Here is a 25,903-nt window from a genome sequence, read left to right on the forward strand (position 1 = left end):
TTTGCCAGACCTTCGGCTCTTACCACTTGTGGCTTCGCGTGCGATATCCATTACCGTGTTAATATCATCCACCGTTGACCGAGTTTTTCGAAACCCAAACTGGTAAGGGAAGAGCCCACTAGGCTTTTCCAGGTGCTCCTGTAGTCTACTGCAGATTATTTGCTCTAGCATTTTACCGAGAGTATGGATGAAGGTTTCAGTAAGAGTACTAGTCGCTATCTTTTACACAAGTCGGGGAAAACGCCCTCCAATAGAGAGTTGTAAAACAGCGTGCCAAACAAGTCAGGTCTCATTTGGGATGCTGTTTTGAGGGCAATGTTTGGTATACCCATCTGGCAGGGAATAGTATATTGACTACAAACATTGGGAATGTTGGTTGTAGTCCCCTGGGTCATTTGACTGCCTTCAGCATTGTCCTATATGCTTTACCCAAGGGGTCCTCGGTCGGGCTGTAGGGTAGATTTTTTAAGACAGACTGTCACTTCCACCTTACCTGCCTAAGCATAGTTTTAGCGACAGAAATGTTGTTTTTGCATTCTTTACCTCTAAAGTCTTTCTGATTTCAACAAAGGCAGCAACCTTTAAGCTTTTCTCATAACCATACAGCACACCCTGTTCACATTTGCTTGCGAAAATTTGCGTATGTTCAGTTCATATATAAGTACATAAATAGGCTTGCATATATGAGTATGTATGTGGTGAATGAATTTGAGAATGTGCATTTATGTGAGTCTGAACATGTGACTGCTTTCTGTTTACTGCTGCTGTAGCAACCATTAATTTATAAATGAAAATGGATGCCATTTCAGGAATTGTATTGCCCGTTAAGCTTTCTACCTACGACTATATCTACGTACATGGACGAGCATATGACGAAATGTTTGCCTTTGGCCACATGAATACAAAAAGCACATGCAAGTGCTGCTATTGTTGTTGGCCTGTTTGCGAGCGAACTCCGAGAGAGATGTAACACTCAAAATTACATATCAATTAAAAGGATCTTATTTGAAGCATTCATCGGTAGACTTGCGAAAACGAAATTACATTCAAATGTATGCGGGCATATCAGCAAATATTCTGCACGGAAACCCTGAACTAGAGACCAAATTTCTGGTTTAGTAGCACGATTTCACCAAAGGCACAATTAAGCGCTGGTGAGTGGAACCAACCAGCTTAAAAGCAGACGAGGCCAAACTTTCTACTTTAGTAAATACTCAGGACAGATAATAAATTGGCATGTATCATGTCGATTTTAAATCCACTCTTAATGGCACAAAGACAAGCTTTCGCTAGCGTTGGCTCAGCAATGCAGGGCTAGAGCTGGCAGCCCACAAAATGGAGGCCGTGCTGATAAGTGCACGGAAAAAAAATATGACTATGAAACTCTCAGTTGGTGGGCACGAGATACGGACAAAGGAGGCAATAAAATACCTAGAAGTAATGAACGACATGGCATTGAGCTTTGAGAAATATCTAGCAGCAGTCAATAACAAAACCGCGGCTGTAATGGGTGATCTCACAAAATTACTACCCAATATAGGTGGTCCGCAAGGGGAAAGAAGGCGATTATTAGCAACAATTGTGGAGTCAATCGAGGCATAGACATAATAATAGATACAATAATGTCCACACAGGTGGAGCCCATTACGGGTTTCATGCACATATAAAATGGTATCAGACGATGTAATGCGTGTTGTAGCCGAAAAAATACTAGTTGATATTCACGAAAGAGAGCTTCGCTTCTTTATAGTGAGCAAGGAGATAAACCTATGGCAACAGGAAAAGTCATTGAGAGAGAGCGATCGAATTACGAGCGGCAAAGACGGTGGGAGGAGTCACCTAAAGGGCATGGACGTACAAGTTAATATCACATCTCTAGAAGTGGGCGAAAAGAAAGCATAGAGATACTGAATATTACCTTACGCAGATACCCACCGGTCACGACTGTTTTATGGAATGTTCTCTACCGCTTTCAGCTAGCAGATAGTCCATTTTGCCCTAAGGCAATCGAAAGTGCGGAACACGTTGCTATTCAGTGTCATCGATTCGCATGAGAACGTGCAATACTTCAAAGAGTTTTGGGACACTCACCTTGTCTCATGAATTTCATACGGGGCAGGTGCTCGTCCAGTGTTAAGTGTTAAGTGGGAGGCGGTTCGAGTATTTGCCGGAAAAATATTTCTATGACGACAAATGCCGCACTTAAGACAATCACTCACAGTAACATCAGAGAGAAGACAAAACGATAGTATAAATATTTCGCTATCGGAAATTATCTCAGGCTCCATTTTCTCTAGAACCTCTCATGAAAACAGTGGGAGGAGTGGATGATATTGCTGGCGTAAAATAACCATACGTCCACAAGAGAGGAACCTGGACGCAGGGACCTGGTTGTGTCAATAGACATAAATGCGGATCGACCCTGATGAAATGCTCAGTGTGGTCCTGGGGGGAAATCAGCCAAGGAGGAGGAACGTTATAGTATTAGTGTTAGGAGCATACCCCATATGCCACGAGTACGACGGCGTCTTTGATAACGTTTCTGACATTTTGATATTAACCTCCGAATGCAATGGCAAACCTCCGAATTTATTTCTGCTATGAAAAACTTCTCATAAAAAACTATTTGTCGTTCGGAGGCGGCATAAAAATGGAGGTCTCTCCATTTGTGAAACAACATCAATATGCACACCACAAATAGGAGGAGCTTATTTATTTATTTGTTTTTTATATAATGAACGGTGTGAATTTGAACATCGCTAGGGTGAAACAAAAAAAGGATGCTGCTGTCACTTAGAAATGATCACCAGCACAACAACTTGATTTTCTCCAGCTTAAGAAAGAAGTCAGAACGTACGGTCTAATAAAGAATAAGAAAAAAACGTACAGTGGCTTTTGTACTTACGGCACTGTAAAGTATACAGTTACGACTCCGAAGATGGGAAAGACTCTGTCTGTCTTGTCTTAAAATGGTTCCTATTTTAAACACCAGCAGCAATGCCAGCCTTGAGGTCAAGCCATGAATAACTCTTGCGGAAGTTGCTATTTCGTTTTTGATGACCACCTTTCTGGGAAACCCTGACCCCTCTCTCTCGACCAACAAGGTCATGCTAAAAAAAACACTGATATTTGCAGTACATTTATGTATATGTTTGGGACAAAAACGTAGACTCTGGAGGAAAAGGAAACTGGGAGCATTCAAAATAAATATTCTGAGCAATATCTTGGACCTATGTGCGTTGATAATGTGAGCCCAAGCAGTTGGAGTGTTAAACTCTGTGATTTTTACATATATTGGGAATGGTATTGAAAAAAGGCACTGCCAAATGGATCATCCGATTCCGTACTCATCGATACACAACGAAAGTATAGATGCCCGTAAACACATTGAAAGTACCATGCCCGTTAAATTTTGGCTGTATATACGCATTTAGAGGTAGAACAAACAATCTATCCTTCCTTTAAAAAAAAGCGTCAACTATGATTCTAAACTTGGAAAGGCTGGACTAACAAACTTTTACTAGACTCTGTACTAGACATTGCAGTGTTCGTTATCATTTCAGGAAACTAGGATTAGTAGAAATCAGCATTTTGTGAGCTGGGCGATGAAGTGCCAGTGTATGCCGTCTAAGAATTAATAGCTCTAGGAAGACAAAGACTCTTGCATCTAGATGAAGTAACCTTAAATCTATTAGTGATACGGAACAAAAAGCATAAGAAAGTGCTCAAATTAATTAGAAGCCTACCTTTTCAAACTCGCGGTCAAGCACATAATCCAAATCAAAGGTCGCAGTACAATATTGTCACTGTCACTATTGCTCAGTCACTATTGCTCAATAATTTCGCGCACAGCCTCGTTATTTTATGGCACAATAGTTGATTTTGCATAACCTTCCCAATTTTTCACGGTGTTTTTTAATTGCAGAAAATGATGGCACGAAAATGTAAATGGCTTAATCCCACTTTTTTACTGAGATAAGTTTGTAAATGGCTTAATCCCACTTTTTTACTGAGATAAGTTTGTAAAGACTTTGTAAATAGCAGTAATATCGCTCATAAATGAAAATGTTCTGAGTGCGTTTATGGTAAAATATATCAATCCTTACAATGGAAACGTCAGGCAACACCTAGACTAGAAATATAAAGTGCAACGCGTGAATTATTAATTACCTTAGCATCCATTGTTATTTCAAGACCTACTTTGTAAGTCAAATTTTGTGTATTTAAATTTACGGGCTAGGCCTACATTTTCTGAACCTTTAATTCGGAAAATTTTCTTGTTGACGTATCCGTCGAGATGAAAAGCGCTTGACCCGAAAATACGATTTTTCAAATATAAGCGCCGTCATTTTGCAGTTGCTACGAAGCCCATAAATACAACCATATATGCCTATGAAATGAGACTTTTTTCAATTTCAAACGTTTATTACAAATTTAATCTTCAAAATAATAGCCACCGCTAGCAACACATTTTTCCCATTACTCAGGCAATTTGTGGATGCCGCGCCAAAAAAATTGGTCGTCTTTGGCCGCAAATCAATCATCGACCCATTTTTTTGGTTCTTCTTGGGAATTGAAGCTCTGCTCGGAAAGTGCGTGGCCCATCGATGCAAACAAATGATAATCGGAAGGCGCCAAGTCTGGTGCGTAAGCCGCATGCACCAGCTATTTGGTTTGGCCGTTGTTTTTGGCTTGTGGCCGGGCGGACCATACGATCGTTTACGCTTGGGATTGGAGAAATACACCCATATTTCATCACCCGTAACGATTCGATGCAAAAAAGACTTCTTTTTGAACCGGGAGAAGCGTTTTTATTTGATTTCAATTGATAACAGAAAACCAACGATGTCCGCAAATCGTAGTTTGAAGGCACGAAATTCGACATTTTTAAGAGCGACAAAAATCCATTGTTGTAAGAAACGTAACAAACAATGACTAATAGCTGAAAGTCTCATTTCATAGGTACCATACCGTACAAACTATTGAAAGCGAAGGAATATTTGCCTGTTTGCCTTAAATGCTCTGCACCACGTTATTGTCCTCGGGTTGCTGTACAGACCAACGTCAACAGCAGTAATACTCTCCATTTACGAACCCCGGACTCAAACTCGTGCGGTTCTTGTAGAATCTCGCCCAATACTCATTTCCGAAGTTTAGACTGTTTCTGCAATTCATAATCTACTTTTGAAGTATAACAATACAGACAAAATTATAAAATCACATCACATTGAAAAGTTTTGGATATATGTTTACATTCTTATTTTTTAATTTAAACAATTTTTTTTATAAAAATATATCCTTCATTCTATTTATATAACAACTACCATATAAATCCAAGTTTCCAGGTTTTTACAAGATCTATAAAATCTCGACAAATTTTAGTCAATGTCGTGCATTGGTTATACTCGTGTGGAGAAAAATGCTCGTACTGTAAAAATGATCAAAATTTAACGAGCATTTTGAGTCAGTTTAAAGTTGTACGTTACATACTACCAGGGTTGCCTCGTTTTTGATATTCGTGAATTGAAAGGTATTCCTTGACGCCCATTAATTCGTTCTTTTAAGTTCTCAAAAACTCTACTGTGGGAGCAAATACTTAGGGGGTCGCAATGTCTTGGTAACGGCGGCAAGTTTTCTTTAATTCTCCAAAAACTTCTAGCTTGTCACCCTTAGAATTGGCTGTTTACAGTGGTACTCTAGTGCTTCTCTAGTGGTACAGATCCGATATCCATTGACATCGGATTTTCCGAAAAAACAGGCGGCCATTGGATTTGAGGTGCTTCTTCCGCGAACAACTTTTATTGGATTAAGCCAATTATCCTTTTACAAAATAATAGACGTAATTTGAACCACCGTGGTTGAGTTTCTTCAACATTATTTTAGACCAATCGACTCGAGTCCTTTTTTGGGCCTTTGAACAGTTGATAAATTATGCGGTATCCAACGAAAAAAAAATTTGCCACTAATGCCTAATGTGATATGACGATCGTGCGTTATCAATTGACGTTCTTGGGCGGCCTTCACGAAATTTATCCAACAAAAATCGACAACGTGGCCGTGGAACTCACTGTACCAGCGTTTCACAGTGGCTAAGTTTCAGTGCATTCCCGTCTCGATAATCCACGTCGAAATTAGTAAATTTAGTTAGGTTGCCAAGAAGTGGCCTCACGTAGGCCGCATCACTCTTAATATCAGTCGAAGCAGTTACGCCTTCAAAGATATAAATTCATTGCATCATAATAAATCATCGCACGCATAAACTTCGTAAGTCATCATCACAATTATCAATTCTTAGAGTTCCAAAGGGCGACAATGAATTTCTTCCATTCGGGTCTGTTTTGCGCCAGTCCCATAACTTCATTTCAGCTAAAGCGCATGGCACGGGTTTCTGGCTCCAGCAGTCATCCTCAAGCGTTCACTGGTGTTCCTTGCCCGCGGTTTCGTTGGGGGTTTCAGACAAGCCCTGTCCTCCGCAATACATGGCCGATCCAGCCTCATTTTCTCTTTCGAGTGAAAACCTTATAAGTAAGCTTAAGCTAAAAAATACAAAACTTTTCGATAAAATATCGAATTACGGCTCATTACACGTTGTGTGTACATACATTTTTGTACAAAATATTGTAATTAAAATTAATTTTAAAAAATTTGACAAAAATTAGGCTTCATGATGGAAAGAATAATGAGATGGCGCCTATCGTGGTACCGTTACTTTGCGCTCAGCGAATTCAACAATGGGTGACGTCGTATTAGCGCCAGTATAGCCAGATTACCATTTTCATAACTTGATTTAGCATTTTATTGTTATTTACTTTCGGATTTTTAGTTCTTTCTTCATACAATTTTTCTAGCCTGTTCTAATAAAAATTTAATGTTTATAATTTTGTAAGATATACAATTTTTTTTTAAATTAGTTCTATAATTTACTCAGTTTTATTTAGCTTTACTATTTTTTAACATCTGGTTGCATTGCCGAGAGATTGCGGTCATTGTTGGTGTTCTTCTGCTTTCAGCAGTCAAATCTCTCTCGCTACTGCAGTGTTGCCTAGCTTTCGATATAAAAACGCACTAAAATGCCTATTTAAAGAAAGTAAAACACCACATTTTTAATGAAAAAACTTTGTATGCGTGACAAATCGTCTTTAAAACGTTCGTTTTTAAATAAATGTGTTATGGATATGTACAATTGGATTTATGAGCTTTTTTGTTAAGAGAAACTCTTTTGTTAAGGGAACGACTTTTTTGCTATATTTCAGGTTGTGTAACAAGATAAGGTTCCCTTTTTGTAAAAATGTCGTTATGGTTTCTTGAGTATTTTCTGGTATTTTGTGCTTATTTTTACTATGAATACACCTCTTGATGCCCTACGTCGCACTAAGGATTGAGGACTCTAAGAAACGAATACACTTTTATAGTTTTAATTCGCATTCAGTAAATTCAAACGCTTTTTAAAATATGTTAAAAGGTTTTTAATGTTAAGAAGAGTTGAGAGAAGAAGATTTCATATTCTAACAAAACCTTAACTGGAGCAAAAAATTAAATTTTCACTTTCAAAATATCAAATTTTATAAGAGCCAACAAATTTTCATTAACACTAAAATCTTCTGACATTTTTTAACCTTCTTTTGTTTAATAATAGTTTTTTTTACATAAAGTTTCGGTTGCTTGAAATTAAAAAAAAGAAACAAACACCAAACACCAAACTTAAAAATTTTCGCATTTTGTTATAAAAAAGCACTAAATTTATTGCGAAGAGCAAATGGTTCGCAACACTGCACTCAGCTAATGCGACGTCACACACTCTCTGATGGGCGCAATCTTGTTTCTATCATTCATGGGTTGCTTCAACTCGTTACTTATGATGCTCGTACACCTGCAACACTCTCTTTGTTCTCCATGTAGACTCTCTTCTCAATGTGACGACGAGAACATCAAAAGAGAATTCGCAAAGTTGAAACAACAAAAGTCTCCCTTTATAAACACGGTTTAATGAAACTCTCTTGAAAGAGAGTCGGCAGCATTGACAATAGTGAGTTATACAAGTTTTATGAGGTATAACTACACTCGCTAGGGGCGAAACTTACTTGATAACTTTGTTGTTGCTTCCACATACAAATTTTTCGTCACGTGAGCAGAGCCCATAGGTAGCGAGCATAGAAGGCGCCTAATATAATATATCGAAAAATGGAATCAAAGGCGCCTAATATAGAAACTATTTCACTTAAAACTAAACTACCTATGAGAGTCACCCTGTTGTACTCATAATCTCGTTGCTAAGTGCATTTACATACATATGTAAGTGCATATGTGCTCAAGCAACTTTTATTTACATCCACTAATGTACATCTTTGCAAACATGTAAGCTCTTGCAATATTACTTTTGGCATATGGCATTGGCATAATTTTGAAAAATGTTGCAAAACTAGTTAGGATTATGCTCAACTCTTTGGTAAAATGCTATTGTCTTGTTTTAATGAAAAAGTAGTAGATTGTGGTATGAAAACCTCAGGAAGCGCAAAGTGCCGCAGATGCAGGAGTGGGTTCCACTTTAAGCTTCGTAGTACCAAACCTTTTCATGTAACCGAGTTGAAGGCCTATTTGCGTCAAACTAAGGCATTTTGAATGAGTTAAGCATTAGGAATTTCTGCCAACATTATGCATTCACGTGCATACACAGACGTATACAGACGCATGTGTGTTATATAGACCACTGGCAGCAGCAAAACAAAGCACGGCTTAAAATTTTAGAAAAAATTGTCTGTTATTAGCATATTTTTAGTATTTATTCTTATTAATTCAGGCAGTGCATAGAGTAGCATGAGCGTAAATACTTAGATTAATACGAATCCTGTATGGCCCGTGTGTGCTTTCATGCAAAAGTGTATTATTATTTTGTGTTTTTATTCCCAAATTTGATAGATTTTTTTACTATAATACCGATTTTTCGGTTACGCTTTCGGAGATATAAATTCATACACCGGAAGTAATACGTAGACTACCAGAATACTGCTCTATTCTTGACAAACTATAGTAGTGTCATAAGCCAACTTCAAACTCTACATCTGCTTTCCACCAGCATTCACAATAACAACCCAGAGAAATGGTGAGAGAACACCACCTTGCGGAGAACTCCTACTCACCTGCCGGCGGATAGAAATACCGCCCAATCTGCTATTTTGTCGTTAAGCATTCTATAGATAAATCTTCTAAGGACGTTATTTAAAGGCTCCTCAATGTCGAGGAAGGCGCCCCCTGCAAACTCTTTCTGATAAAGAGACTCCTCAATATCTTTTAAAATTGAATGCAAGGCAAATTCCACCGAGCTCTCTTACAATGTTGGGTAGTCAGTCTCTCAAGGGTTTGGAGTAAGTAAGATGAGAGACTGATTGGCTAAAGTCCTTAGAGGAGACATACGCGCTCTTCCCTGCCTTGGTTACAAAGACAACCCTCACGGTCCTCCATGATCTTGGTATGTATGTAGCCCCTGGCTATGCAGTTCGCATAGATTGGGCTCAACCAACGGCATGATATCTCCGCAGATTTCTGCTGTTGGGCATGAATGATGCCGTCAGGACTAGGCGACTCGAAGGGCCTAAAAGAGTCATTGGCTCTAGTCAGACGGCGCTTATCCAGCAACCAACCCCGGCTCGGATGCAGATTGAAATGCTTCCCAGGCCGATGCTGCTAGATACTGGGCTCGTCGGAAAATGGGTGTCGCCAAGTAACTTCAGTGATTCTTCGCCGCTCATCGCCTAACGTCCCGATTCGTCTCTTAGGTACCCCAAGGTAGCGGAACTCCTCGTGAGTACTCGTCTAAACCTAGAGGACTCACGTCAGTTCTCCCCGCTGTTGGAGAAGCTTCTCCAAGAGTCCCTCTTAGCCTTCCTAATTTCGGCCTTATATATTCCTAGCCCTACTTTACACAGTTCTCATCCCGAGGGAGACTTAACTCTTTTAGTCCTGTTAAAAATGCGTCAGTATGAGACCCTAAGCTCAGATGGTTCCGTTGACCACCAAGGCGGTTTCTCCTCCTTGGGGAGAGTCATAGCCTTCTTGTCCACATTGTTCCGTCTTCAAGATAATTTTGAACTCTTTGAAGTCCTTGTTAGAAATCTTATCAAAAGCGTATCGTATTCTTTTTAAAATATGAACAACAGTTAGGCAGCTCACTGCCCAAATGTTTACACATGGTTTTAGAGACCCTACGATCGCGCTCTGGAATAAGCGGATCCTTTAAGTAGATGGTGCCCTAAATGTTGATTCAAATACTAACATTTTTACTATACTAGGTGAGTTGCTTTTAGATAAGATTTCATTTAAAAAACGCTGCAGTGATTCGTAACATATTTTTATTTTTATTCCCTTCACTCCTCGAAGGAGCATAGGACTTCTATAAGGATTTTTCAGCGTATGCGATGTTATGCCGTAGCTTTAGCAGCATCGCAGGTGGATTTGATTGAATTTAGATTGTTCAGGGTGAATCTTCGCCAGGTGTGTTTTGATCGACTATGGCCTTTGCGGAGTTCAATCCAAGACCACTCCGTAATGCTGTGTAATGGTTTCCATAGAGCGGGACCTATCCGTCTCCAGTTCCAGCATTTGAATTGACATAATATGGGCTCCTCGTTGGTTTGCCCCCATAGTTCTTCATTGCTTATTGTGTTTGGTCAGAATAATCTGATAATTATCGTTAGACATTTGTTGATGAATGACTGTAGCTTTTATATCACAGCCTTTGAAGGAAACCAAGTTTCGCTGCCATAAAGTAACGTTGAATACCCTGAGCTTGGTTTTTTGGAGATTTCCAAAACCGTCCGAATGTGGCTCTTAGTTTACTCAATCTGTTGCTGACATCCTCTTCCTCAGCTTTTATAGTGCAGTCGAGGTAACAAAGGCTGTTAACGAAAACGATTGCATAACCGACTATCATTACGCGGTTAGTGCTGGTGTTTTTGACTCTCATTGCCTTAGTTTCTGCGACGTATATTTGCAAAGTTGAGCTTGAACGATCAACTCCTAGCAGGAAGTGAACAAAAATCAATTGATCTTGAAAAAAAGCATCTCCAAGAGTCGATGAAAACCATGGCGAATTCATTAAAGGTGGTAGCACTAGATCAACGGTAACGTTTTGTATGTTTGATTGTTACGACAAAGTAGAAAACAAAGAATGAATTCGCCTTTTCTGTGCTGACAGCCGCATCAACACGGCGAAAGAAAAAAAACAAATTAGCTGATTTACCGATACCACCTTTAATAGATGCGCCATGTTGAAAACCCAACACGGTCCCAGATCAGGGTAAAAGCAAAAAATCTTCACCACTGATAATCTTTTGTTTCGGCACTAAGCGCCTCCAATCGGCGCCATAGCAACAAATTATAATAATAATAAAATAATATCCGTGGAGAATGAGAAATTTTATTTAATGGTTAGACAACCACAAAAAGAATCACTTTTTGCTCGAATAAATGGACTGCAGAATACTTCATTCAAGATTAGCGTTTTTACGGAAAAATCATATCTTCATATATTGCTTATTTTTACCTCGGGTGCTCGGAAAATACGCATGTCGTCATTGAGAAACCGATGCGTTTTCAATGAGAGACTCTGGTGCAAACTTTAGTGAGGCAACAACATAATTCGGACCGTTTTTTCTTCCGAAAATGAGCAAGAAGTCGCCATTTAACCCTATTTGCATTTCGACAAATTGAAGAGGATTACATAGATGCATTTTTGGTTCCATACGACAGTCGATATTTTGTGCACTGTCTTCCAAAGTTGACTAATCGGCCGAGACAGTGGCGTTAATTGGTTGCCTAGAAGCTGTGATTTGACTCCATTAGATTATTTTTTATGTGGGGATATTAAAAATAAATGTTGCGCTTACCATTCAGAGGAAACTCAGAGGTTGAAATATACCATGGAAGTTGTGAATGGTGAGAAAAATGCCGAAACTCCCGAAAATATTGACAGAATTAGATTGGCAGAATGGGCCACCGTAAGCCAGTCGGGAAAGACATTTAAGTGAAATTATGCTCCGTTTTTAATAGCTGAATAAAATTTCAAGCGCTCGTTGCCCCGCCCTGTATCTGAAAGTGTATGGTTTTTGTAATATTTATATAATTTGCCAGCGTTTTGAAAATGCCTTTTATTTTCCCATGAAATAGCTTTTGAAATTAATTAATTCACTAAAAATTATTGTAGTTAAAAAGAAAAATATTAAAATGTGTGAACGAGAATAAGTATTTGTTTTTACATCTCAAAGCCAATAAATAGTTTTAGACGCTTCTGGTGTAATTTTATTAATTAATCCATTTCCATACATTGTTCTTCTATTTTTCATACAATTTGTAGTTGTAAATCAACGCTATGAGCCGGAAGTGCAAAATCCAGGTGGCTTTATTGGCAGCAACGTATTGATTAAATGCAATATACCTTCGTTTGTAAAGGAGTATGTAACGGTAACGTCATGGCTACAGGAACCTAATTTCAATATATACCCATCCTTGGAGGGAGGTAAGTCGGCATACATACATACGTACGCACATATTGTATTTACATAACCTAATTACCTTGTTTTGAGAATTTTCCTCTATTTGCCGAACGAGATTTATGTAGCTCGTAAAATCATTTAATTTTAATAGAAGTGTATGGCGTGTTTTTGTATCAATTTTTTGTAATAACTGTTAATTTTCTTTTGTCTAAAAAAATTTCGCCGAAAATGACTTTTGATTTTGAGCGGAACCTGATTGAATTTGATTTAAAAAAGCTTAGAAAGACTGATTGCGAAAATCTGGTGTTGAAAAAAAAAACAAAAGAAATTTCCAATCAAAATGTACTTTATTTCTGATATTATTCGTGATATTACATAATAAAGGCACACTCTGGATCCACGGTGTACAGAATACCAAAGGTGGCGCCTTCCGAAAAGCGCTACTACATGTTTTTTTATCTTTTTGACAACCGGTTGACGTCATTGCTTGAAATAAGCAAATGGAAGGGAAATTACGTCTTTGTAAATATTTAATAAATGACTCGTTAACATTGTAATTTTTAGTTTTGGGATTTTTAAATTAAACAAACTTATAAAAGCGAAGTGCTGCGAGTTAAATTGTGAATGCACAAATTGTAAAAATACCTCCAAACGCAGTTTGTTTTGTTTTGCTAAAGCCGCTGTGGCGAGAAAGTGTGTGTGTATATAATTTCTTGTGTTTGACAGTTTGCATTGCCTTTTTGCTTACTTTTTCTCTCACTCTTGTTGGGATAATCGCAGTGAGGACGTCACAGCGAATTCAGAAAGCGCAAAATATCACACTCGCCTTAGATCAACGAGGTTGTTAAGCATGAAATACTACTTACATATTGAGCCAATCGGATAAAATTTAAAGGTTTCGACTTGCAACTGAAGTTCCAAAAATGTATATTTCTCTAAAAGTAAGGTCTTACATTGCAAAAGCTGTGGGGATCCTGCAGAGAAAGAAACTGTTGAACACTTTCTTTGTAAATGTCCGAGTCTGGCGGTTAGGCACCTGAGGTTTCTTACTGTGCCTTTTGAGGATATCTTGAGGTAGGTCTCCAGCCTAGATCCCTTTTCTTTCCTCCGCTACATCAACAGCACTGGATGGCTGTAGATGGTTTTTCTTCCTTTAAGTTGTGAAGTTTGTCGCAGGTAGTGGTCTACATTATTGTATCAAAACGGCAATCTAGAGGTACTTGTCTCATACCCTTGGTACACTTGCCATCTAATCTACTTACCTAAGGTCATATAATTTAATAAAATTAGTTACTACTTTTCTTTATTTCCCAGATAACACTGCAGTCAAAATTCTATTTTTGGAAATGCTATTGATGGTGGAAATCTTAAGATAAGTAAGGATTTTGAATTAGAGATATGACACTACTGACGCGTATCGAGGAAATGTTTTGTTAGTAGCATCTCTTGGAAGAGCACACACCAATTATCAGCCATATTGGTCCATTTCTTTGTGTTTGGCCTTCGTTTGAATCGGGGTAGTCAGGTGATTTTCCTTTGCTATCATGACAACGCTCCAGCTCACGCTTCAGCACCTGTAGCCACAAAATGGGATTCCAACTTCCTTCACTTCCTCCTATTCTCCAGGCTTGGTTCCCTCGGAAAACTATTTATTCTCCAATTAGAAGAAATGGCTGGCAGAAAAAAGATTTCATTCAAACGTGGAGGTGGTTACAGAAACGAAAGACTATTTATCAGGCTTGGACATATCCTATTATTCGGAAGGGTTCAACAAACTAAAACAGCGTTGGGCGAAGTGTATACGCCTAAAAGGAGACTATGTCGAATACGGACTTTTCAATTGACCCTCGTACTCTAGCGTTGCAACAAGTACTTACAATTAATGCTAGTACTTCGCTATATCTACATTTTTCATTGATTCACTACTAAATACATGGATTCAACCGCATATAATATAACTCGAAAAATTATGGGGGTACCATTGCGAAACTTGTAGGAGTTACTGAGCATAGTGTAAGCTGTGCAGCGGGCCTTTCATAAACTACAGAAAACAAACAAAAAGCACTTTTTAAAATTTCAGACTATAGACGGAATCTCTATACTTCCTCTGATCGGCTCAAAAGTTTAGATATAGTGGATTTTTTCATAATCCTATTTTTTGAGAGGGTGTCCTCTTCAAAATTATTGCTTCTCATACTAATTATGGTGGCCACAGTATACGCAATAGCTAGTTTTTGTATTATATATAATATATTTTCCTTTAAATCCGTTTGGAGCGTAGGGTCAGAATCGCTTTTCCAAGCTTTGTTGCTCTTCTGATTGAACTTTAGCAGATTTTTGCACACACCAAACAAATGCAGTTTTACGGACCGCAAAATGGTGTTTCTGCCTTGTTCGGAGTTTTCAATTTCTGTACGGGTTTGCGTGTGTTTTAACGCTTCGGTGTTGAAAAGTAGTCGATTTAGGGAGCCAGTTTTGTTTGTAGCCGCAACTCTCATCCTAACTTTTGCGATTGCCAGATTCCATTGCGCTTCTGAAAGTTCGGATGTCCAAAGAGACTTCTGCCTCAAGTTGTGCTGTTGCGTTAATTATCTACTTGGTTTGCTGTGCTGTTCTTTGAAGATCGCTAAGTAGCTTTATGACGAAGTTTATACGGAAAAGTTTAGCTCTTAATCAGGAGCTTATTGTTGTTGCAGTGGTGAACCAAGAGTTCACCATTTTCATTCAGATGACTAGTTCCGTGTTTTCCCATTACATGCTAAAGGCCAGTATTGATGCCACCAACCTGAGCGTTAAAATCACTCATCACAATTACAACGTCCGTTTTTCAATGGAAACGAAATGTATCACAAGCTGACTGTAGAAATCGTGTTTTTTTTATTTTAGCTGAATATTTTTTATATGGGCAGAGAAGAGGAAAGGTAAAAAGAAAGATGTAGGTGCATATAAGCAAATATTGGCAACAAAGTTATGTAGCAGTTCATTTCTAAAGCGCGGTGTGCTTCTGATTATTTTGATTTTTTGTATTAGGGGGTTCCAACGACGCACCGCAAGGACAAAGAACTGACGTTCTGTTACTAGGCAACTGTATTTCATACTAAGTAAGATGCCGCCGTAACCGAATGGGCTGGGAGTGCGTAGGTTCGAGTCTCTTTGCATGAACATCAAATAATAGAAGAAGTTTTCTCTAATAGGGATCACCCCTCGGCAGGAAATGGCAAACCTCAGAGTGTATTTCTGTCATGAAAAAGCTTCTCATTAAAGCCATTTGCCGTTTACAGTCGATTGAAAACTGTTGGTCTTCTATTTCTGGAACAATAATAAGACGCACACTTCAAATAGGAGGAGAAGCTAGCCAGATACCTAACAGAAGTATACGCGCCAACTATTTCTTTTATTTATTTAAGTTAAAAGATCGCGACGATTTAGTAAAATGAAGTTGGACTATGAGGTATTTGGACTCTTGAGGAAGACTAACTTTGTCAAGAAGTGTTAAGCATTTTAATTTCAGCAGGTCATTAAATCATATGGCAAATATTAGCTTAGAAAGAGCGTATAAGTGGTCGTGGCTCGTACTTTGCCCCAGAAAATTTGCTGATATGCTCAGTAGAGTGGACCTGGCACTCTTTACGAAAGTACGTAAGCATCGTGTTTATAAGTGGGATGGTCAGTGTAGCTCTATTTTGACCTAGCCCTTATCTAACAGCCGTCGTAGCCGAGCGGGTTGTACCATTTCTATGCTGTTGATCCCGAATTAAATGCTTACTGTACACATAAAAAAGTCAAGTGATTGAAATTATTTTTCTGGTAGCGGTCGCCCCTTGGCAAGTAATGCAATGCAAATCCCTGTGTGCCATGAAAATGTTTCTGGGAAAGGCTTCTCATCTGCCATTGATAAACTGCATAAAATTGTAGGATTTCGCACTCGAAGGACGACGTTAAGGCATATACTATAAATGAGAGGCCGAGCATGATCAAACAGTTAACGAATGATTGAATGTGGCAGTTAGTACAGGAGTATTCATATAAATATTTTAGCAAAAATGTACTCATACGTGAAATTTACGTAGTGAATACTACACTACCGAAAATGTCTGATTAAATTTATCAACGTCAGTAGGTGGTTACAGAAGAGGACTTAAACTTAACTGATGGCGTCACAGAGCTATTCAGTTTTTAAACTACACGTATCCCCCATTTTGGTGGTAGTCACTTCTACCTGGCTGCGTAACTGGATACTTATCTGCCGCCATCCACTCAAGTTATCAACTGCATCAACCTTTATCGTTTTATTTTCGAAATGTGAGACATTTACTTGCCTTTCTCTCGGCTTTCATTTGCCAGTCCATCAATGTGTGAATGTTTTCATTCCATCACCGGATGAAAAAAAAATAAACCCACATAAACAAAAAACAGCAACCAGTCAACTGTTGGTTCGTTAACTAACAGGTCCTCGCTGTGCTCTACACTGCCAGCCATCAACTCCTTATCGCTGCCGCTTTTAGGTGTGAAGAGTGAATACACCACACCTTTCAAATGGCCATTCGACCGTCCAACAACACATATCCTTGTTGAAACCTTTATTATTTTTCCCCCCAAACCTGTATCTATTATTTAAATACATAGACATTTGTGTAAGTGTGTGTTTGCGGATGCATGAATATGTATGTAGTTAAGTACAGAAAAAAGTTGGACAACATAGTCCCATTTAAAACAAACACCACAACTAAAACAAACAAGTAAATTTATAGCATTCGGCATCTGCGCTGAAGCGTAACTGTTTTGCCAATTTCATTTTATTTCCAATTTTTTTGTTTTTCGTCCACTTTTAGATGGCAAAAATCATATGCTACCGACTGGCGAACTTCTGGTCTACAACATCACACGCACCGATGCGCATAAAGTTTATCGCTGCCGCACCCATCACAAGCTAACGCAGGATTCTGTTGTGAGCAGCAATATGGGCAAAATTCAATTGACTGGTAAGTCAGCTACAACAATAACACCAGTAACAACAACGGCAGCAGCATGTTGAGAATGAAACTTCTAAACAGGCCTGCACGCCTGACCTCACACACCACACCTCATGTATACACATTTACCCATATGTGTGGATATGTATAGAAGTACATTAGGGTGCCACACAAAAAAATACAACTTTGCGCGTTGTCCACTGGAATAATGAAATCTATTATATTTTAAGATCCACGCTAAAAAATTTTACAAAAATATTAACATTTATGTGAGTCGGACCGATTTGAAAGTAACTCTGCAAATAGAGTTTTTTTTAATATTTTTTCCATGAAATCAACAATGAAGGCAAAAGAGTTTAAGCTTGGAGTCTGCATAATATGCCTAAAATGTTATTAGCATCATCATTAGGTCTACGGTCTAGTGCAAACCATTACTTCCACTCTTCATAAAGGGCAATAATGAACAACTTTAATATTGATTTAAGACATGTTTCCTCAACTCTTACTGTCACGCTCCCAACTTGAAACGTTCTAGCGGTGCAACTGTTAACCTCAGCCAGAGATTGGATACCTTACAAAGTAGGAAACCCCAGTAGAGGAAAATGGAACAAAAGAAGTGGGTGATCTGGCTCTCTTAGATGGGACTGGTCTTAAGGTTGACAGTATTCATTGTTTCGAATCCACAACAACATGCTCGGATAATTTATACAATCAAAAGAATTAAGAATTGTGAACAATTTCTACAATCAAATTTCGGAATCATAGTAATGAGGTTTTCAGACATACTCTCAAGTCGGTTCTACTCACATAAATCACAATTTTTTGCGAAACATTTGTGTGGTAATCTTAAAATATAGCACATTTTATAATTCTGGCAGACCTATAGAACCAATTTTTTTATATGGAGGATCCACCCTAATGCAAACACATACATGCAAATACCGTGTAACATTACTGCTGAAACTTCATAACTAAAAAGTCTAAAAATGTGTATGGTAGATCCAACGTTCAAGATAGCTTTACCTGAACAAGATATTACACATTCACATGCCGGCGGAAAATTCTTTCAAAGTAGAGAGGAATATATTTTGATTTGTTTTCCTATTTAATTTACATTAAATTACTTATTTTTCTTTTTGAGTTGTGATAGTTTTGCAGCAAATGAGCACTTTGTTGCTAACAGATGCTCATACTTAGATGCTGACACAATATATTTAAGTACAATGTTGAGCAAAATTTAAGCAACTTCTTTCGTGATGGTGATAAATATATGTAGGTATTTACGGTTGTCTTAGCACAAAGGCCTAGAAATTGAAAATATAACTGAGCATGTAAAGTAAATCTGAGTTTTATATTATTAATAATCGAGATTATATTTGAAGGAACTTAGGTTGGAGGAGGTTGAAGGATTAACGATGAACGATGAACGTAAAAAAGCATGAGTAAACAATTCATAATTTATTATTTCTTTTTCTATTATACATGCGGCCACATTCCGTAAGTAGGTTCGGAACTCCGATCATGAAACATCAAATGATAGAAAAAGCGTTTTTTAAGGTTGGCCGCTTGTGAGCAGGTAAAGGTTGGCCGCATCAGCAGTTGTGGTCGCAAAATTAATGGAAATAGGGTTCCAGCTCGTTTTCCATCGTCCCTATTCTCAAACTCAGTCGGATCCTTCGGTCTACTATTTCTTCCCCCATCGGAAGACATGGTTAGCGGGTATACGATTTTATTGAAACGAGGAGGTGATTGCAGAAACGATGGGCTATTTTTCAGACTTACGCAAATCCTATTATTCGGAAAGGAATCGACCAATTAGAACAGAGTTGGACGAAGTGTATAAGCCTAAAAGGAGACTATGTCAAAAAAGAAGACTATGTCAAACGACCCTCGTAATAATCATAGAGAGTATCTTGAGAAATTTGAAGAAACTCTTTATAGGATTGAATTTGTTTGGGATTCCAGAGCTCAAAAAGCATCTTTTTAATTATTTTCTGTGATAAAATATGCCAGAGTCATGTTATGAGATTTTTGCTTTTATTGGTGGTGCCCTGCCTCCTTATCCAATATCTAATGCTTTTCACGTTAAGCACGCCATCCACAATTTTTTTAACTATGTGAAATTTTAGTATCATAGCATAAAGGGTTCAGAGAAAAGCTATGTGAAGGCTTGAATTTGTATTGCAGCTGCAATGCACTTTTCACCATAAGGCAGGTATTGGAAATTTGTGTAACTGTACCAACTTTCGTTATCTTAGCATGTGTGATTCTGGAGAAAAGCGATTTGGAAATTTCAGTTAATATGGCAAGTGCCACGCCCCCTTTTCCAATACTTAAAACTTTTAACCACAAGTATGGTGTATATATATTAATTTATGCACTCGTGCCAAGTTTCAGTTCACTAGCTTAATAGACTTTAGAGGTATATTGGTTTTCACACTTTGGTCTATATATAAGATGCCAAGCCCCCTATACTCGTATTTATATCAGGATTCACATTTCGGTGCATGTTTCTTTGGAATCGACCAAGCGGTACACCTAGGAAGGGGGTTTAAATATTTTAGCGTTGCGTATTTACAAATATATAATAATATATGATTCCAATATAGGAAAAAATGGCATGCAGAAAGAATACGCAAAACTATCAAGGAAAAAAATTTCAAAAATCAATGAGAATTTTGAGCTACTTCAAAATTTCACTTTATTCATCATCATCCTCAGCTCGAGGTGAACCTTAACTTCCTCCACAATTTTTCTTTATCTTGATCCATAGCCATACTACGGTAGTTAGTCGGCCCTACGCTTCTTAGATGGTCCTCAACGCCGTCTAACCATCTTTTCCGCGGTCGCCCTCTTCACTTTTCACCACACATGCCAGCATACAAAACTTTGCGAGATATTATTTCATCTGGCATTCTGCAAACGTGTCCTAGCCATCGAATGCGCAGCGACTTAACAAACCGCACGACCTTTTCACCTTGTAGGAATTCCCCTAGCTCGTTATTATTATCTGATGCGAGAGATACAATTTTCTTCTCGTACTGGACTCAGTACTCTTCTCAGTAATATTCTTTCCAATACTCTTAATTGTGTAACTGCATATGCTTTTAAGTGTGTAGGATTCATATCCATATGTTGCCAGTGGTCGAATAAATATTTTATATATTTCGATTTTCGTTCTTCTACTCAAAAGCTTGCTTTTAAATAGTTTAACTTGCGCAGAATAAGCTCTGTTTGCAGCCCGCACACGGTCTTGGACAACAATTGTTTTACCATCTGTTCTATTTAATTTGATCCACGCGTTCAAATTTATGATCACCAAGTGTGAGGTCTGGCGCTTTTCTCAACGGGTTAAGTCTTGTGAGGTATTTCATTTTACTCACATTGATCTTTAATCCAAAGAATTTTGTTTTCATTTGGAGTGCTTAGAATACTTTTTTTAGAATATTCATATTTCTCATTAGGATGACCAGGTATTCAAGAAAGCCATATATTTAGGCAGTTTTGGTGAATATAGCCTCTGATGGACTAACATCTTTAGTTACATGTAAATAGTCTAGGATCAAATTGAACCCAAGCGTAGACAACGCGCCGCCCTGCTTTACTACTATTTCAACTCTGAATAAATCAGACACATTTTTGAATAGATCTCAGCGGGAGTTAGACTTACTAGCGAAGCCAATTTTTTGATATTCTTTGCATGTGTAACAAGTATTCAATTTTGCATCTTTCAATACTATCGAACGCTTTCAAAAATCTGTAAAGAGTACATGCGGTTGATTTTAAACTCACGAAACTTTTAAAAAATTTGGCAAATTACAAATCTTTGAGCGATCGTCGGTCTTTCCCTCCTAAAACCGCATACGTACTCACCTAATATTTGTTCAGTGTTCGGTGTAAAACATTCGTGAAAATTTTATAGGCTGTACTTAGTGATGAAATTCAGCGATAATTTTTGCAGTCGCGTCTGCCACTTTTCTTATAGATTGGTAAAATTATGCTAGTCTGGCATTCTCTTGGCATAATCTCAGATTCCCATTTAAATTTTATAAGACTTACCAGGCCGTTTTGTAGTTCCGTTGATCCATGTTCGATGAGCTCGTCAGTTATGCCATCTTCCTCAATTGCTTTCCGATTTTTTAATTTCTTGATTGCAAGGCTAATTTCATCAATTGAGGGTGTTTCAACCAAAACTTTTGCAGACGTAATGCTGTTGCACTTTATTGTACGATAATTAAATAGGTCATAAAATTGCATACCCAACCAGTTTTTACAAATTCTGAATAAATGGTCTGAAGTTCTTATGGAAATTGGATGGCTGTTGAAAGGTTTTGCACACACTTTGAAACTGGCAGTTAGCTGGTGCTTGTGAATGAAATAGTAAAATATATTAAACAAAAAAAATATGTACGTATATATGTATACACAGAGGTCGCACAATTTATTCATACACCCTGCGTAGTACCTAAAAAACTTTAGCTTTGCGCAAAATATTTGCTGTGACAATTTTTTTTGGGTCGGTGTAAGAATGTTACATTCTTGATGAATTGCCGCAAACAAAACTCCCGTTATTTCAACTCACACTGAGGGGTTCCAAGAAAAACAGGCAGACGTAGCAAAATACTGCAAAACATTTATTCGTACACTTTCAGCTCATGATATTGTTGCTGCAAAAGTAACAGTAACAATCGTTTGTGTTTTTACTAATATTGCTGAAAACTAAATAATATTGTTTTTTCTTAGTTTTTATCGTCGCTGTAGATTCAGTTGCCCGTAATATCTCGATTAGTAACAAAATGAGACGAAGTGCGGATTTACCATTAGAAATGCGTAAAAATGTTATTAAATTGTACTTGGAAAACAAGTCTCTGCCCGAAATCGGCAAGAAACTGGTAAATCATACCAACGCAACAAAGGAGCATCAGTCGCGCAAAATCCAAAAATGACCTCCACGATACTATGCCGAAATATTCAAGAGTCATTGTATAAAAAAGTAAGCCCACAACAAGTTCGTAATTGCCTGCATAACGATGGTTATCATATCAGAGTGGCACGCCACAAGCCCTACATTTCAGCTATTAACAGAAAGAAGAGATTGGAGTCTGCCAAACGCTACATAAATTAGCCCGATTCTTTTTGGAAAAACTTCATATTCAGTGAAAAGTCGAAATTTAATATTTCCGGATCAGATGGGCCTCCAAAAGTTTGGCAAAAAGAAAATATAGAACATAATAAAAAAAATCGTATTCCTATCGTTAAGCATGGAGGAGGAAATGCAATGGTTTGGGGGTGCATAGTGGCAACTGAAGTAAGGAAAATGGTTTTTGTTGATGATAAAATGGACAAACATCTGTATTTAAACATTTTGAAGAATCGTTTGCATGATAGTGCCACTAAACTTGGACTGGATGCTAAAGGGTTCTTGATTCAACACGACAATGACCCAAAAACCTCATCTTATCTCGTGCAAGAATGGCTTATTCACCACAATATGCAGCTTAAGGGGTTATATACCTTGTGGTCCGGTGAAATTAGCGAAAGTTGGGTTTTTTTTAAAGATATGTAGCAATAATTTTATTGTATAAAAGTTTTTATTATTGGATATTACAATGTTTAAAGAAAAAAAAAAGGCTTTGTTTGTGTAAAAATATTTAAAAATGGCGGAGTTATGGCGTTTTCCCCCAAGACCCTTTTTTTGGAAGAGGCTTGCGGTGGACGCGATTCAAGTCCACCAAGTCAACTGAAATCAAAAAATCGAAAAGATTTCATTAGTATAGGGTTATATCTTCTTAGTGAACGATCAATATATTAAATATTTTGATTTTTGTGAAAATAGGAACATGTTTTTAAAAAACTCCACTTCTACAGTCCTAAAATTGGCATTAAAAAATTCATATCTGCAAAATAAAAATTTATACATAAAAAGTTGATCGTTCACTAAGAGGCGACATCAATTACGAACAATTTAAAAAAAAAATTATAAAAATCGGTTGAATACTTTTTTTGCAATCGCGTCCACCGCAAAAGCATTTTTGGAAAAACACGTTTTTGAGATAATCGCGTTTAAAGTTTCAAGCGCCGCATGAGGCCGTACGCTCAGGACGTGACGACGCACAATTTAAAACGCTGTAACTTTCGATCTATTGCTCAGATCTCTATGAAATTTTTGGAAAATGTTCTCAAGGGATTGTACTTTACGATAAAGAAATAAAATTTATTTTGATTTTTTTTGAAAAACACCTTAAGGGGTTATATACCTTGTGAGCCCGAAAAAATGGACGATTGTCATAATTTATTTAAATATTTTTTAGAACTTTTATTCAAATGAGGCATATATCATACTGAAGGGTAACTCTCGAAGAATACATTTTGGTGTTTTTATTTTAAAAAATGTTATTATTTATTGTTGATATCGCCCCTCCCCCGAAACTTCGTTTTTTAGAAGAGGCTTGCGGTGATCACGGTAGCGCATGAGCAGCTCAACTGAAATCAAAAGAATTAAATGATTATTGTAGAAAAATGTTTTTTAGTGAATCTGAACGATTTATTTACCCAAAAAAAATTTTCTCGATATGAAAACCTCTTAGCACCAAACAAACAATGTTTGAAGAGTTAAAAAATTAAAAAAAAAATTAATTCCAGCGAACCAAGCAAATATTTAATATATAAAAAGTGAACCGTTCAGATTCGCGAGGTTGTAACTTCGAATAATTAAAAAAAAAAGTTTATGCAAATCGGTCTAATGGTTTTTGATAAATAATGATCACCGTGACGGTAATTTTCAAAAAACATGACTCCGAGAAAATCGGGACTAAAGTTTTGCGTGCACTTTATTTATAGATAATTTGCGCACTTCCACGGTCTGTAACTTACGTTCTAGTGCTTCGATCTTTATGATTTTTTGAATTTATATTTTTAAGATGATGTACTTTTCGAATATGCCATAAAAAAATTTCGATTTTTAGTTCAACACAAGGTATATAACCCCTTAAAACTCCACCTAAATCACCAGATCTGAACACAATTGAGCATGTATGGGAGCTCTTAGAAAGGGAAATCAGAAAGCGCAAAATAACATCAAAGGCATCATTAAAGAATGAATTGGGAAGCTTTTGTTTCTTAAATATTGAATAAATATGTTATTTTTTACGAATATATTAAAATTTTGTTCTTTTGCGCTAAGTTACAGATGTATCTGTTTATAAACTGTGAGTGAACGAATAAATTGTGTGACCACTGTATAGTCAAAACTTATCAATATGTTGGGTACCTTATAAGTTAGGCACTCACTTTACGTGTAAAATGCATAGCTACTGGAAATAACTTGGCTAATAGGAAAAAGTTGCTTAACATTTGCTCATCACTGTAGATGTCTAGTAACGAGTTTCCGCAACCGAGAGTGGTTTCGCAATGTTGCGGTGTGTTAATTATATCGTCAAATTAATTAGCGACGATTCCAAAATCTACCAACGCCAAATGGACTTATGTATGTACGTATGAATGTAAGTATGTACACGCACGTAATAAGTATGCACTTGAAATCCAGAAAAAGCATACATACATACACATACACATACTCACTTGTATGTTTGCCTAAGTTTTGCCTAATTTGTGTATTGTTTGTTTTACATATGTGCGTGTGTGTGTGAGTACTTGCCACATATTACATGAATATTAATATCATTTAAATTTGCGTTAAGTTTTTAACGCACACTCGTAGTCGCGCGTATTTTAACAATTCCTGCTCTTCAAACTACTCGTCTGTACGCTTTTACTTGTTGATAATCTTTTTTTTCTATTTGCTATAGAAATGCGCGAACTCGTGCCACCAATTATGAATGAGAAATCTACAAGCATAGTGACCCGTCTAGGCGATCCTGTTGTTGTGCCGTGTGTGGCTTATGCCAACCCGAAGCCAGTATATCGGTAATTATTTAAATTTTTGTATTATGCATATATATTTATATATGAATTAATTCTATTTATAATACTATATACACATATGGCCATTCAAATAGATGCCCCCACGTTCAAATGGAAAATGCAAGTTTTTGAAATTAATAATAACAGATATTCAATTATATGTGGTTTCTTCTTCATTGATTAAATACATACGTCCAGCAGCGTCAAAAATGCGCTAACAGAAAATTGTTTTTAGAAAGGATAGCAATAGAAAAAATAATAAAAAAATGTAAGGCATTGTTTATTAGTGCTTAAACTTTATAAAAACCATTTGTTTTAATTTTTTCTTACAAAAATTAGTATAAAAAATATCACGTAACCCAAGGTACAATGAAAAATAGTTGCTCCACGGTCTCCATCATTTTTCCTTCAAATGTTGATGAATCTGTAAAAAGAAAACAAGATCTTGTCAAATAAAATTGTAGTTATAATCTGTCGTGCCGAATTTGTGAGTTTAAAAAAAGTTTGCAATTTACAGCA

General features: G+C 37.3%; 1 protein-coding gene across 1 annotated transcript in view; it reads left to right on the forward strand.

Annotated features, from left to right (window-relative positions):
* LOC128862813 (cell adhesion molecule Dscam2-like) overlaps positions 1-25,903 on the forward strand; it is a 187,089-nt gene that overhangs the window by 57,248 nt on the left and 103,938 nt on the right. The window contains 3 exon segments of the mRNA XM_054101566.1: positions 12,350-12,511; positions 17,321-17,470; positions 25,270-25,387. Of these exon segments, the coding sequence (XP_053957541.1) occupies positions 12,350-12,511; positions 17,321-17,470; positions 25,270-25,387 (430 nt within the window).

This window comes from Anastrepha ludens, chromosome 5 (genome assembly GCF_028408465.1).
Source record: "Anastrepha ludens isolate Willacy chromosome 5, idAnaLude1.1, whole genome shotgun sequence".
Classification (NCBI taxonomy): Eukaryota; Metazoa; Arthropoda; class Insecta; order Diptera; family Tephritidae; genus Anastrepha; species Anastrepha ludens.